The 17,030-nt window shown below is 42.8% G+C and overlaps 1 protein-coding gene across 2 annotated transcripts in view; it reads right to left on the minus strand.

Annotated features, from left to right (window-relative positions):
* LOC137647000 (dual specificity protein phosphatase 23-like) overlaps positions 1-17,030 on the minus strand; it is a 203,748-nt gene that overhangs the window by 75,526 nt on the left and 111,192 nt on the right. For both annotated transcript variants that reach the window (XM_068380107.1, XM_068380106.1), the window contains exon 2: positions 6,524-6,664. In XM_068380107.1, coding sequence (XP_068236208.1) covers positions 6,524-6,633 — 110 coding nt within the window. In that variant the 5' untranslated portion in view covers positions 6,634-6,664. The remainder of the gene's footprint in view (positions 1-6,523; positions 6,665-17,030) is intronic.

Below are 17,030 nucleotides of genomic sequence, written 5' to 3' on the forward strand. Positions count from 1 at the left end.
CAAGTCTCTCTTGCGAAGTGACCATCTCTCGTTCGCGAGAGGGACCACTCAAGAGGCTCCTCTTCGAAGGATTGCAACTGCTGAAGGTCAGCTTGCTGATCCACCACTCCCCTGGGGCGTCATCCCTTCTCCTTAGAAGTAAGCCTTCACCTCCAGTGAGGAGACGCCTCTCAGTTCTTCAGCAACACAGCCTTCCCCCCCCCCCCCAGAGGAGCCTTCCTCTTCCATCGTCTTCTGCCCCTGGACCTTCGCCGTTCCTGGACCTTCTCCTGACAGCGCTGCTGCTAGTCCTTGGACTTCAATCTTGGACTCTTCTGTGGATCGCTAGCAATCCCCCATGGTGGATCTTTGCCCTTCCAAAGGGCACATCCCTGTTCCTGACCTGCCTTCACCGTATGTCAGGTGATGTTGCAAACCATCCCTCGCCCTCAAGAAAGCCTTCTTTCTCAACGTTCCAGACCTTCAGCTGGGCGCCAGCACTCACCAACAGCTTGTCAGCGCTTTCCAGTTTGTTACCGCTCCAGCGTGTCAGCGGTCTCCATTGCATCAGCACTCTCTAATGCCCCAGTGATCTCCTGTTTGCGGCACTCTCCAGCATATTTTCGCCGTTCTGAGCACCAGCGTTTGCTAGCTCGCCAGCTCATCCACGCTCATCAGCTCACCTGCGCTCACCAGTGCGACTGCGCTCCCCTGCGCTCTCCTACTAGTCAGCAATCTCCAACTTGCAAGCTCTCTCATGTGCGCCACCACTCTACTGTGCTTGCCTGTGCTCACTTGCGCACCAGCATTCTCCGGCTCGCCAGCACTTGCCTGCTCACCAGCGCTCTCCTGCACAGCGCTTTCCTGCATGCCAGAGCCCTCCTGCGCATAAGCGCCCTCTGGCTCGCCAGCACTCACCAACGCTCAAGTGCACTCTCGCGAGAGGAAAAAAGAACTGAAGGGAAAACTTTTTGATAAGTCACCATCGGCCCATTTCCCTCCCAGCCAGGAAAAGAGGGAAGAGGCTTCTCAGAAGGGTTCAACTTCCCGAAGATTCCACCTTCGAAGGCGGATCCACCGCATCTACCATCGGTTGAGACTCCTCACAGAGAACCCTTGGTCCCTTTCTCTTCAGGAGGTTTTTCTGACAGTACCACTGTCAGCAAACATGATCTGGACGTTGTAAACTGCATATCATTAGCTTGCCAATCTCTAATTGCCAGCTCGCCGATCACTAGCTCACCGACCACCGTTCCCTAGTCTGCCGATTGCTAGCTCATCTTCCACCAATGGGAAATCATCAACCGGCTGATCACTAGCTCGCCGATCGCCAGATGCTAGCTCATCTTTCTCTGATCGTTGACCTTCAGTCTCTTCAGTTGCTAACAATGTCCGATTACTAACGTGCCAATCGCCGATTACTAAGTAATAACCAGTCATCAGCTTGCTGATCACTAGCTCACCGATTGCTAGCTAGTCTTTCTTCGATCATCGACCTCAGTCTCTCTGATCGTCAATGACTTGCCGATCACCAACTAGTGATCATTAAATCATTCTGCAGATTCTCAGGGCTCTCCAAGCCGATCGCCAACTCATTAATCGTCAATTTTCCTTGGCTGACTAATCAGACAGCCTTCGTCTGCCTGTCAGTTACCATCTTTGGCTCACAGGTCGCCGATTCGCCAATCATCGGCAGTTCGCCAATTACCAGCAGTTCGTCACTCAAACTCTCTAGTCAACCTCTGCCCAATGTTCACTAGATCAGAGGGCAAACAACACACTTCTCGCTCCTCGCCGTTCACTATCAAACAGATCCACATAAGCGATCGGCAGGCGATCAACAGCCCCCTTCAGCGGCTTGGCGACAGGCGACAACTCACGAGCACTCTCCAACTGCACAGAAGACAATACCCAGCCGTTGACCAATGGTTAACGTCACCAGAACGATGCCGTTCTAAGTAATAGCATCAACCATATCCCGGCACATAATAGGGTCAAGCGTTGCCTTACCCACTTCTATCAGTTATAAGGAGTTCTCTCCCATGGAAGAATCCTTACACAGGGTATTGCTTCCCATCCTTTCCTCCACAAGTCAAGACCCCAGTGTCAACAAACTCCCATGCGAAAGGATCCGCAAGGAGCTATCCCCTTGCGCTGAAATCCACACCATGTAGGAGAAGTTCGGACCAGGGGCAAGACCACAGGTCTTCACATGCATGCTGGACCTAAAGGACGCATACTTCCAGGCCCAAACCATCCATCTTAAGGGAAGTATCCGAGATTCAATATAGATAACAAGAAATACCAGTTCAGGGCACTGTGCTTTTGTCTTTCCCCAGCACCCATCCTGGGCTCTCAGGATCGTCTTATGTTTCCTCCATTTTCTGGACGACTGACTGATCCTAGCAGACTCAGTGGCAACCTTGCGTTAGCACCGAAACTTACGAAGTTTTTTTACCAAGATCTGGTGATCATGGTAAACCTTAGGAAGTCTTCCCTACTTCCCTCTCAGAAGACTGGTATATCTGGGAATGATTCTAGACACCAATCTCCACCAAAACCTCCTCACCAAAGACGGGATAACGAGGCTTAGAAAGGTCACAAGACCCTTTCTCAAGACGAGAAGAACTCCCAGCCCCAGAGTGACCATGTCTCCTAGGACACCAATCATCCCTGGCCTGTCTAGTTTCCAATGGCCACCTCAGGATTCGTTCTCTCCAGTGGTGGCTTGAGTTCGATTGGAGTCAGGTCTCCAATTCCCCGGACATTCTTGTCCCCATAGGACCAGAAGATTGGACGAACCTCAAGGGATGGGTAGCAGTCGAGAATATACAAATGGGTGGAACTTTCTCTGCCATCCCCCCCCCCCCCACTTGATGCTGTGCTTAGACATCAAAAGAAGGGAGGAGGGACCATCGTGCTGCACCACACAACCTCAGGCCTCTGGACAGAGTCTGGAAGTACCTTCACTTAAATCTCTTAAGAGATGAAGGACAACTTTCCAGTCCTTCAACAGCCTCATCATTTCCTCACGGGCCACTCAGTGGTGTGACGAGCGACAACACCACATAGGGGCTCACATCAACAAGCTCGCAGCCTCTTCTCATCTAACAGTTTAAATACTAAGATGGGCGGAAGTCCCGTCGATACCACTATCAGCCCGGTTCATTCCAGACTAGAGGAATGTGCTCGCCGACAATCTGTGCACAGCATCTCAGATAAGGTGTACTGAATGGTTTGGATCATCTTGTAGCCTACAAAGTCCAGATTTTGTGGGGTTCTACTGTGGATCTGTTCATAACGCCCCTGAACCTCAGGCTTCCGCGCTTCCGCTACTCCCCAGTCCTAGACCCCAAGGCTCTCAGGCAAGAGGCATGACAACACCGGTGGGTACAACAATGATGTTTACGTCTCATCCCCGTTTTGTCCGAAAAGAAGGGTAGTCAACAAGACTAGAACACTGGTCAGCCTCTCAAGGTCTCTCGTAGCTCCGCTATGGCATTATGCGGAATGGTTTCCGAACCTTCTGCAGCTCCTAACGGAGCCTCCAAAAGAACCCTCTCCACGTAAAAGACAACCACACTTCAACATCTACCACAAGCTATAGCTTCGCTATGATTGCACGCCTGAAGACTACCCAGTACCTCTCTCAGAGAGGCCTCTCACAATAAGTTGCGAAGAGGTTGTCTGGATATCTGAGGAATTCCTCAGCATCAGTCTACTAGGCAAAGTATAAAGTCTTCTGTGATTGGTGTCATGGGAAAGCGTATCTCCCCACTCGATACCTCTATTCCAGCAATAGCAGAATCCTCGAGCATTTGCAGTTGGAAAAGACACCCCCTTTTCAGTTTCAGCAGGTTAAGACTATCACTTAACCTTGAACCTCGCCTTCAATCTGAAAGGAAGGGACATCCCCTCATTGCTAGATCTTTTCCAACTCATGCGGACTTACAAACTTTCCTTTCCCCAGTCAGAATTGAGACCTCCCTCTACGAACATGGTTTGAGTTCTCCGGTCTCTAAAAGTGACCTCCGTATGGTCCACTTCACCAAGCAACAAATTTTCTCCTGGCTTAGAAGACAGTGATCCTACCCACTTTGACAGCAGCCAAACAAGTCAGGGAACTTTATGGTCTGTCTTTCGACATAGCCCATTCAAGAGAAAGGTTTAAGGCAACTTTCAGTTTCGTCCCTGAGTTTGTTGTCAAGACAGTCTCCAGTGACTGATCCTAGACAAGTCTTTAATCTGTAACTGACGATCCAGATCATCTGTTACTGTACCCGGAGTGAAGTTTGAGGCTCTAACTCACGAGAATGGCAACAGCCCACCAGGGTGCCTTCTCTTGTCCTCAGCATTGGGAGAGACACGAGGAGGATCACCAAAACATCATCTCTGCTGGATTCACAGTCATCAATTACTCTCTGAATCCAGATCCTCCTCCATTACGTCGACCCGCAATGTCACATGCCACTGGCCCTTCAAGGCAGATTACTCTGTGACACAGGTTCTACAAGCAAGGATGTGAATGCTCCAGGCGACTTTCACAACCTTTCTCCTGCAAGACGTGACCCACAGGAACTTAATACGATCTCTATCGGTCCTGTGGTGGCTGCACAACAGCTGGTTGTATACCTCAAGCTCCTTATTGGACAAGTAGAAGAAGGTTGTGGGCATTGTTATCCTGCTTTAGTCTGCATGAATGAAAAGGAATGACTAGCTCTTTCTTTTCTTCCTCCTCCCCTCTCATGGGGAGCAGTCTGGGTTCTCTACACAAGCTGACCTCAACCCCTGCGGGTAAACCATGCTCCCTTGTGTACCTATAATGTTGTGTCCCCATACCCTGGTGAGGTGGTATTGGGAAAGTCTTGGTCCACCAGTTTTTCCTAACTTTCACCTTGACAGTCACACTGCTTATCTCAACACACACCTTGCGTAGGCCACAGACCCTGCATAGCAGGCTTTAGCGAGGTGTAGAGACTATATTTGGCACCAACATATTCAATACAAGGAGACCCCGGGTAAAGCCAAAAAGCCAGATTGGCAGGGACGTCCATCCTCCTAATGGGAGAGTCACCTCTAATAAATAGCGTAGGTTTGCATTCCAGTTACGGAACAAACAACAAATTCGTAGATATTTTGTACTTTTCTTAACGATACAAACCTTCAGCTATTTATACAAACTTACCCGCCTACCCTATCACCCTTGAAGTTCTACCTCCGAGCAAAGTGAGCTAAATCACAGGTGTGAGTGGGAGTGGTAGCAAGTTACCCACCCCTACCCCCTGCTAACTAGCGGGATGGGTAGTTAACCCCCGCTAAAATTTTAATGGCTGGTAGTTAACCCTCTCTAAAATTTTAATGGCTCGTCCCTTTAGTTTCACCGAAAGTAATATCCCTAATAAATAGCTAAAGGTTTGTATCGTTAGAAAAAATACATATCTATGAATTTATCATATTCTAACCATAAGTCTGCACTCTTAAGTGAAGACTTAAGAGTTCCTCCTTCAATTGAACCAAATGGCTCTGTCACTCACTATCCAAAGGATAAGGCAACCTAAGCTGGACATAGCTGTTGATGCACACCTACAGTACTTCAGTCTGTCGGCGGTGCCTCTTGTCAGCCCAGCTGATGCTGTAGCAATCGAAAGAGGTGAAGGGACTGCTTCCTCTGGTGGGTGAAGGACATTTCTTTGGGCATCACAACACAGGTCTCCTCTGCAGGCAAGGGGGGAGAGGTAACAGAACAAGAAACTTAAAGGTTTTAGTGGCTGCTGAAACTTAAAGAAGTTTCTCTGCCAATGGAGTACCATCAATCCCAAGGGCAAGCCACAGCAAGCCCAGATACAACTTCTTGCAAGTCGTTAGCTATTATATTGGCGGGAAAGCTTTGGGCTAAAAGAAAGCAGTACTGCAGTCTCAATCAAAGAATTCCATGAGAGTAGGGAAAAGGCTCCCTTTTTCTTTTCACTTCCTCCAACACCTCAACCATGAAGGAAGAAGAAGTACATGCAGCAGACTTTCAATCTGAAGGAGGGATGAAGGAGCAAGAGAGTTTTAGATATCTACTTGGGCCTGCCCAAGACTGTCTCCAAAGAATCTCTCTTCAACTTATTCCTCTTCTTTGCAAATTCAGTCCACTGCAAAGAAGACCACTCTCTTCACCCACAACAGGGGATGATGAAGGTCGAACGCCAACTTCTCCTCGGCCAGGTTTACCAGGACACAACTGCATATCTGACCACGGAGCCAACATTATCAACAGCAAAGCAAGCAAGCACAAAAAAACAACCTGAACAGAAAAAGCAGACAGTACATAAAGCCAAAGTAGACTGCAAATAAGTTTGTCTGTACAGCGTCTCAGATGAAGTCAAAGTGAAGGTAACGCTACAAGTCGGTTGGGCGAGGCTTAGCCACCACCCGACAACCGTCTTATTAAAGGACAAAGTTTGGGTTATATATAGCAACAAATAACTGGAAAGGTTTAACTAAAAAAGCAAAACTATTTCAAGTACAGTAATGCAAATTTCAAAGTGTTATAACTTACCTGAGCCAATTTATCTCACTGTCTGTCTCTGGCCAAGAACAAGCACAAAGCACTCTCTCTACAACCCATGAAAAATTCCAAGGTTCAATAGCATTTCCATCTGCGGACATGATCAGTGGATCTGGTGTTTATTTTCAGAGACTGAAAAGTGAAATGAATATAATTCTAATTAGACTAGAGACTTGGTATTACCAAAGCAATAGCAATATCATGCTAAATTAATAAAAAATCAGATTTTTAATGTACAACTATATAAACCCGAGTTATTTAATAGCGGTAGTAAGACTTCAGGAGCAGTCATTAAAAAGTCAACAAGATAATTATAACTACCAGTAGTTGAAGGGTAAGCCTCAGCCACCTGTCAATGAGCTAGACACTCACTTTTGACTTTAGGCCTGGGACTTGCAGGGTGGTTCAGGCAGGAAGTGTAACTTAAGAGGACTCGGGTTTGTGGAAGTATTAAAAATACAAACTGCTTAAAAAAATTTATGTTTTGTTCTTACACAAATACAAATCACCATCCTTTAATAGGAGACTCATCTATGAACCAAAATATGGCTGGTCTAATTTTCCCATGAAATGTTCGATCACTTGGTCCTTTATAAGAATGAGGTGATGACCCCTTCAAACTTCTAACAGTCTGAGCATGGACACGTCCACATTAGGTTAGGCCCACATACACTGGAAATAGTAATCCATTCACAGATGAGCCTATAACCTTGTAAAGGAGAATTGTTCAAATGTGAATGCAATTATAACAAAAGGGTTGAATATAGTCTATCCATCCTCAACCCCCTCATCTGGGAGGATGGGGGAGATATTTCTTAACAAATCTTGACTGAAAATTATATTTTCATAAAATAAATTTTTGAACATACAGTAGACCCCCGAGGTACAGCGTCCCCCAGCTTACGTTTTTTTCACGTTACGGAGTGGAATACAATGTTTTTTCGTCCCCTCGTTACAACATTTTTTCCCCACCTTACAGCATCGAATTTCAAAACTCAAACTTGGCGTTTTTACGCGTACAACTGTGCAAGTCACTAGCCTACCATCACGCTCATACGTCACTGCATACATCACTAAGAAGCTGGTCTGCTATTGGTCGGCGTCACTAAGATGCAGATACGCTATTGGCCGAAATCCCTCCCACAATGCCTGAGAGAGATGCTGCCCCTCCCTCTTTGTTATACGCGCGCTCAGTTCAGAATCTCGTGTGCGTTTCATAAAGACTTGATCTCATGTGAGTGCTTGCGATATCATATTTTTTTTGCATTTTAGTGCTTAATTATAACTTTAATTCGTTAGCCATGGGTCCCAAGATTGCTAGTGATGTTAAAGGGAGAAGTAAGAAGATGATTACTATGGAAACGAAGCTGGAGATCATAAAGAAATAGGAAGAAGGCCATGCACATCGTTACCCTCGCTAGTATGTATGGCCGTAACCAGTCTACGATTGGTACAATTATCAAGAATAAGGAAACCATTACAGCAAGTCTTCTAAAGGCATGACTGTCCTTGCCAGTGGAAGGACCTCAATCAACGACGAGATGGAGAGACTCCTTCTTCTATGGATTAAAGAGAAGGAAATCGCTGGTGATAAACTCCCACAATCGGTAATTTCGCACAAGGCGAGAGCAATCTTTGCCGATCTCGTGGAAGCCCAGAGAGACGGCGGAGACGAAGGAACGTCGCAGCAAGCCCCCCAAAAGTTCAAGGCTTCTCATGGGTGGTTTGATCGCTTTAGGAAGAGGACTGGTATTCAGTCATCAGGCATGGAGAGGGGGCCAGTTCTGACAAGAAAGCAGCAGAAGAATTCCACAAGAAGTTTGAGAAAGTAATTTCCGGAGAAGGCTACATTCCTCAGCAAGTGTAACTGTGATGAAACTGGCCTTTTCTGGAAGAAAATGCCCCACCGTACATATATCACAGCTGAAAAGAAACTTCCTGGCCATAAACCGATGAAGGACAGACTTACGCTCGCATTATGTGCAAATGCCAGTGGGGACTTAAAAATTAAGCCCCTACTGGTATACCACTCAGAGAATCCTCGTGCCTTCAAGGCACAAAATAGCACGAAGGAGAGGCTCTCAGTATTTTGGAAGTTTAATGCCAAGGCCTGGGTCACGAGGACCATATTTATTGAGTGCTGTCAAGAACTTTTTAGAAGAGAACAATCTTCCTCTCAAATGTCTCCTGGTACTGGACAATGCCCCTGCTCACCCTCCTGGCCTCGAGGACATCATTCATCCCAACTTCTCCTTCATAAAGGTTCTCTATCTGCCACCAAGCACCACCCCTCTCCTCCAGCCTATGGACCAGCAAGTGATTGCCAACTTTAAGCAGCTTTACACGACGCATCTGTTCAAAAGATGCCTTGAAGTGACCGAAAGCACTCAACTCGCCCTCCATGAATTTTGGAAGGGGCATTTTGACATCATTCAATGCCTTAAGATGATCGACAAAGCTTGGAATGAGGTTTCACGGTGCACCTTGAACTCCTCATGGAAGAAACTGTGGCCAGCTTTGTGGCAGAACGAGACTTCAAAGGTTTCGATCCCTCAACCGAAGACGAGGCCGTTGATGATCCTGCCCGTGAGGGTGATGTTGAGGAAATAATTTCAATCGGGAGATCCATGGGGCTTGTTGTCAATGAGGCTGACGTCTACAACCTTATCGAGGAGCACAGGGAGGAGCTTACGACTGAAGACTTGAAGGAGTTGGAGGCAATGCAGTTGACGATCATTCAAGAAGAGCACAGTTCTAGTGGTGGCGAGGACCAGAGGGGGGGGGGGGGGGGGCACTGAAGAAACGACATCAGCAGAAATAAGGGAAGCTAACGGTTGGTATGAAAACCTTACGAGTTTCATTGAAAAAAAACCACCCAGAAAAACTTCACACAAGTCGTCTTATGTAGAGTGTTAATGACAAGTGTATGAGTCATTCTAGAAATATGTTGAGGAATTGTCAGAAACAGGCTTCTTTAAATAGAAATTTCTCCAAAAGTGAAGTGTCAGAAAGCAAAGATGATAATAGTGATTCTATAAAAAAAAAAAAAAAAAAAAAAAAAAAAAAAAAAAAAAAAAAAAAAAAAAAAAAAAAAAAAAAAAAAAGTAATTTTTAAGTGTCAGAAAGCAAAGATGATAATAGTGATTCTATTAAAAAAGCTAAAAAAAAAAAAGTTCTAAAAACAAAAATAAAAAATATTTCAAAAGACAAAAATAATAAAAAAAAAAGCATTTTTAACTTTAAGTGTTTAATAGTAAGAATAAATCTATTATTAAGTGTACATAACATAATTAGCATTGATACGTTTTTATATCTACCGTCTCCTCGGCCCTCTGCCTCCACCCACTAACAGCTAAAGTTACGTCACTCCAAAGGTAAATAAAATTTAATTTTTCCTTTACAGTACTGTACAGTATATAATTTTTATTTATCCTGTAATGTTATTTAATTATATACTGTACAGTACATGTAAATTATATATAAGTATACTGTAGTACAGTGCTTACTATACTATTTTGTTACATACTAATTTTCAATGTTTTTACCTGGGGTTTTGCACGCATTAGCTATTCTATTGGCCGCCATACATTTTCACCATACGATACCAACTCCGGAACGGATTAATGTCGTATGGCGGGGGCCTGCTGTACTTACCCGCTGGTTATATAATAATGAATGAATGATTTAAAGTTTTCAGGCATCCTGACATCTAAGGTCATTGACGCCGGTAACATTTAATTTATGTATACAAAAATAAAAAATGAGATAAAATAAAAAATTAAAGAGTATTCAATTAAAATCATAAAAATTGAATGTCATAAAAGTTAAATATTTTTCAGAAGACCTGCTTCTCAAAGAAATCTAAAAATGCCACTTGCATGGTAGGACACATCATTTCCAAGAATCTTGGCAAGGATGAACCTGCCACCCTCGCCTCGAGCCTCAAACAAATATCTATTCCGCAAGATGTTGTAATTGGGGCATTCGGTCAACAAATGCCTTACTGTTAGAGGTACTAAACAGTTGTCACAATACGGTTGGTGTTGGCCCTTCAGCAGAAACTCATGTGTCAACAGAGTGTGACCAATACGGAGACGACAAAGAGACGTCTCCCATTTTCGGGGCATCATATTATACCTCCAAGGAGATATAACATTTGTTACCTCTCGCATTTTATTCCCATCTAGGCTATCCCATTGCTGTTGCCATTTATTGCAAACCAATTTCTTGATGTCAGGTAAGAAATCATTACAGGCAATGGGATACAGTGGAACCTCTACATACGAATTTAATCCGTTCCAGAACCAACTTCGGATGTAGAAATTGATCGGATGTCGAAACGAATTTTCCCATAAGAATACATTGAAATAGGATTAATCCGTGGTTTAGCCCAAAAACCTATGATAACTTCTTAATAAACTACTACACATAATTTTCCCATGAGAATAATGAACACTAAATTAGATAATAGACATGTAAATAAGAAGAATAGACATGTAAATAAGAAGAATTAGCAAAAAATGATAAATAAGAAACGGGTTTTTAGCGTCACTTTACCTTAGAAACTCCAGCGCAGGTGTTGTTAGTCTTGCTATGCAGAGAGGAGACGGACGGGCGGCGAGGAGGTAGAGAGGTTAACTACGATAAACGTACACTACCGTAACTTATTCTAACTTACACTAAGTGAACTTTAACATAACTTAGCTTTTTTTTTTTATAATTTATATTTTTTTTTTACATTTTCTTTTTTTCTTTTTGATGATTAATTTTAATCACTTTCACTCTCTACACTTAAAATTGATTGAATTTTTTTCTCTTCACTCTTTGCTGTTTTCTTTGAACCACTTCCTTCCTCTTCATCACGAGTTCGCTTCGTAGTTTTTTTAAAGAAGCTATCGATAGAAAGTTGCTTGGTACAGCTTTTCAGAATGTTTCGAAAATAAGTTAGGGAAACATCATCAAACTGCGCAGCTACACGACAAACCTGCAATTTCTTTGGATGGTATTTGTCGATGAAGTCGACCACGTCTTGATATTTTCCTAACACCTCTTTTATTTGCGCGGAACTTATTGCAAGTTCACTCATACGGACGCCACGCTCATGCTTTTCAATAATTCCTTGCTTTACTTCTAAAGAAAGCATTCCCTTATTCCTTTTCTCACCACTACCACTACCACTTGCGAAACTAAGCCTTTTAGGACCCATGATTTTCGTAAAATACCGTAAAAGGATGAATGTAAAAAATCACGATTAAAACACAATTAATAGCAGAACGCACAGGGCACAACCACATAAAGCCAACGAGAACAGAGGACTGACCAGAGCCACGCTAATTGAGGGTCCCTCCGAGGTTGAAGTGCTGCCTTCTATTGGCGGAAATAAAAAACACATCAGGCGCTATGAGCACCGACTACGCATACGAGTATTGTTTACTTCGGGTGTCGAAAAAAAAATTCGGGTGTAGAGTAGGAACGTGTTCGAATTGTACTTCGCGTGTCGAAAAATTCGGATACAACCGGTACGACGAAAATTGCTACTTCGTGTGTCGAAATAAAATTCGGGTGTAGAGTCAAAAATTTGCTTGAATTTTACTTCGGATGTTGGAAAATTCGGATGTAGATACGTTCGTGTGTAGAGGTTCCACTGTACCTTCTTGTCAGCAACTCGGATGCAGCATTCTTAGCCAGTAAATCTGCCTTCTCATTCCCACACACACCTACATGTGCTGGAACCCAACAAAAGTGAACTGTTATACCTCTCCGTTCAATAATAAAAAGCCATTCTAAAATCTTTAAAACTAGAGGGTTATTAGAATTAAAAACTTCTATAGCGTGAAGGACACTCCTCGCATCACTAAAAATTGTAAAATTACCCTCCTCCTCCAATGCTATTTTCTCAATAGCGGTTAATATGCCATACAGTTCCGCAGTAAATATGGAAGCGGTCAGAGGAAGTGCACCTCTACAATTAAAACTATTACTATGTACCCCAAATCCAACGCCAGCATCAGATTTGGAGCCATCAGTATAGATAAAAGTATGTTCTTTAACATGTTCATTAAAAAGAGACCTGGCTTCTAGGTCTGACATTCTTCTTATCTCCTATAAAATATTTACAAAAAGATATCTCTGGTAACTTCCATGGAGGCGTTGATGATACCTTGAATGGAAGTACCTTACATCTAATTATATCCAGACTGTTTAATAATTGTTTCACCCGAAAGCCATAGGGTTGAGGAGATTTTGGGTGCATTTCAAAGTATGTTGGGTGCCTTACAAGGCTTGCAGTCTGGAAGGCTAAAGAATTAGGGAGTCTTTGCAATCTAAACCAATACCGAAGAATAGAAGACATCCGGTAAAGGTCTAGTGGTAACTCTCCAGCATCAACAAGGAGACTTGGGATAGGTGATGTTCTGAATGCTCCCGTAGATCTAATACCTGCATGATGTATTGAATCTAATATTTTCAACCGGCTTGGGGTGGCTGAAGAGTATACTGTACCTCACAACCATAACTAATTTTGGAAAAAATCAAGGCCTTGTATAATTTAAAAATAGTATTGCGGTCTGCCCCCCACGATGTATGGGACAATACTTTTAAAATATTCAGAGCTTCAACACATTTAGCTTTTAGCGCTTTTAGGTGAGAAACCCATGTAAGTCTACAGTCAAATATCAAACCTAAAACTTTGGTTTCCGATACACATAGGATCCGTAGACCTTTAATGTATATATCCGGGTCTGGATGTGCTCCCCGGATACGACAGAAATGTACGATAGTAGTTTTACTTGTCGAGAACTTAAATCCATTCATATCGGCCCACTGGATAATTTTGTCAATCGAGAGCTGTAGTTTTCTCTCAACCGTTGCCATTCTGGCTCCAGCAAATGATATGGAGAGATCATCCACAAATAATGTTGAGAGAACATCCTGGGGAATGGCTGAGGATATCCCATTAATTGCTAGTGCAAAAAGGGTTACACTCAGCACACTACCCTGAGGAACTCCTTCTTCCTGGCACTTACTCTCTGATAGAGCTTCCCCAACTCTCACTTGAAAAACTCTATGTGAAAGAAATGCCAGAATAAATAGTGGCAGCTCTCCTCTCAATCCGATTTCATGAATGGTTTTAAGTATACCATATCTCCATGTGGTATCATATGCCTTTTCAAGGTCAAAAAATACTGTAACATGGTGCTGTTTGGAAGCAAAGGCTTCACAAATAGAAGACTCAAGTCGTATCAACACATCAGTTGTTGAGTGCATTTTTCTGAATCCACATTGAATCGGTGATAAAATACCTTTCATTTCAGGGTACCATATCAGCCTTGCATTGACCATCTTCTCCATGATTTTACATAAACAAGATGTCAATGCAATAGGACGATAGTTTGCTGCTAAAAACTTGTCTTTACCGGGTTTTAAAAAGGCTAAAATAATGGCTAGTTCCCAAACACTTGGGTAACTATGATCATGCCATATTCTATTAATAATGCTTAAAATAAATAGCTTTGTATTAAAATGTACATGTTTAATCATTGCATATGGAATTCCATCGGGTCCAGGGGCTGTATCGTTGCAATGAGCTAGTGCGGAATCAAATTCTCTTTCAGTGAAAGGAGAATTATAAGACTCTTCCCTTCTTGTTCCAAAATCTAAAATTTTCTTTTCTTCAACGCTCCTATACTGGTGACCAGGGGCTCCTACACACTTGCTGGATACATTTGAAAAATGACTAGCCAGGGCATTGCTAACATCATTTGCTTCAGTTACATACTGACCATTCACCTTCAACACTGGTGGTGGGTTGAGGGTGAATTTGCCAGCTATCTTTTTTACTTTCCTCCACACAGCAGATGGTGGTGTTCTACTGTTAATGGAGGAAACAAAAGACATCCATGACTGGCGCCTTGCTTCTTTCATGGCACGACGGAACTGTGCTCTACATTTCTTGTACATAATTAAATTCTCATCAGTTCGGAGTCTACGCAATCGTGTTAGAGATCTTCTTGTGGCTCTGAGGAGGGCAGTTAGTTCTGAAGACCACCACGGGACTGGTCGTCGTTTGAATAACCCTGTTGTTTTGGGAATTGAATTGACTCCTGCTGTATGGAGAGTTCCATTCAGTAAGTCTATGGCATCATCGATATTTTCAACCTGTTCAGCATCCCCCTCAATTTCGCTTAGCTCACGAAACTTTTCCCAGTCCGCCTTGTCAAGATTCCATCGTGGCGATCTCTGTAAAGGTGGACCATTGTTGGTGTTTATAATGATTGGTGCATGATCACTAGTATGCCAATCATCTAATGTCCTCCAATCAAAATCAAGAAGACAGTTAGAGCTTGCAATTGAAAGGTCAATGCATGACAAGGTACCTGTCTGAACATGGAAGTGTGTGGGCTCTCCTGTATTAAGGAGTCCCACATCCTCATTCTCCACAATTGATGAGATAATATTGCCCCTTGTGTTTGCTAGGATATCACCCCATAAAGGATGTCTACCATTCATATCTCCCAGTAAGAGAAATGGTTGAGGGAGTTGTTGAAGGACCTCTGCTAAGTCATCATATAAAATAATATAATTTGGAGGTAAGTACAGAGAGCAAATTGTATATTTTCTCCCTATATCAATTTGTACAACAACTGCCTGCAGGGTTGTACGTATAGACATAGGTATTTGGGGAACATCTCGACGAATGTATACAAGACTTCCGCCATGGCTCCCTGCTTGTTGATTATATGGTGTTCGATAGCTAACATACTCTCGAGGACTAGGAGTGTTAGAATCAAGCATACTTTCCTGTAGACATACAATTATGGGGGAATGCTCATGAATTAGGAGCTTAAGTTCTTCATATTTGGCCCTCAAACCCTGACAGTTCCATTGCAAAATGGAGGAGAAAACTATGGATTATTTCTGGAAGACATCTTGGATGAGGTCTTCCCATTAGCAGTTTTTAATCTAACATTATTACCTGTAGGTTTCTTCAGAGGTGGTCTTGTTATAATGGGTTTTATGTTTGTGTTTTACTTTGTATCCTTTTGATCTATTTGTTGAGGTGGATGGTGGACCTCAACTTGAATTTCTGATTTATTCAGTTTATCTTCTGGTCCATTAGAAACATCAACAGACAAAACATCAAATTTATTTGATGTCATAACCTTGACGTTTCTAATGGAGGGTGGAGAGAGAGATGGAGGTCTCTCTCTTTTCCTATTTATCAGTGGTGAGGATTTACCAGGTTTTTGCACCTTCCCTACCACAGGTGCACCTGGTAACTTTGTTTCGGGTGGAACTTCCATCAAATCAGGCAAGGACATGGCCTGAGAGAGGTTAGTACTATTGTTGGTAATGGGGGATGAAGTTTGTATAAAAGTGGGCAGTGTTGCAGTTTTAATACACAGTGGTAAAGCCTTGGAAGGCAATATGCTTACCTTGTCACGTAAAACTCTACTATCATTAGATGATGTATTTCCTTTTTGGGAATTACTGGCAGCACTATGTGGGTTCGATGTCTCCTGTGGTATATTTTCTCTTGATTTCAGTGCATTTGCATAGCTGTTAGGTTTTTTCAGTAGTCTTTTGGCATGTCCTACACTTATGTGTTCTACACTGGATTTGTTGAGGGCTGCTTCTTCAAACTTATAAATCTCGCAGCTTTTGTCAGTGGATTTATGGTTTGAATTGCAATTCAAACAGCTGGGCTCAAGTGTACACTCTCCATGATAGGGACTGGCACAGATGCTACACATTTTTTCATTTTTACAAACTTTAGAAGGATGTCCAAATTTGAAACATATGAAGCATTGTAAGGGCTTTTGTTTAAAAGGTCGAACTTTTATTCTTTCATTTTCAATATCGATGTAGAAAGGCACATCAGCATCCTGGAAAGTAAGGATAATCATTGACGTCCCAGGAATCTTATGGACTTTCCACACTGTTAATGGGCACATGGCTAGTATTTCCTCTTCTGTAAATTCGTAAAGATCTTTATTGAAGACTACTCCCCTTCCGTAACTAAAGTTTAGGTGGGGTTTGACATCTAACATATCCTCATCACTGTTTGTCGTAAGGTTAGACAGTATTACTGATTGCGTGAATGATTTAGCATGGATTAGGAAGCTATTTTTCCCAAAGCGAGATATATCACCTGGTGCAATGGTTCCTACCTTCTTCTGAATTAGTTTGCTAATTTTAAAATAATTCCCATTACTCCCTTTAGGCTCGGCAACAAGCCACATTGGTGGTTTTGGCTTTCTTTGGGGGAGCATAGTTAAATCGATATCTTTCTCAAACCAGTCAGCAGGTCTATATACATCCAAACTGTTTGGTATCTTATCACATAGGGCACCCATGACATTTAGGGGCACCCATGACATTTAGGTTATTAATTTTGATATCATTGATGTTACATATTGCATTGAATGCTTCTTCATGATTAATATAAGTTATCCATGAATGCCATTTTTCCTTTTCAAGTTTCATTCTAATTTCTTTT

Source organism: Palaemon carinicauda, chromosome 9 (genome assembly GCF_036898095.1).
Source record: "Palaemon carinicauda isolate YSFRI2023 chromosome 9, ASM3689809v2, whole genome shotgun sequence".
NCBI lineage: Eukaryota > Metazoa > Arthropoda > Malacostraca > Decapoda > Palaemonidae > Palaemon > Palaemon carinicauda.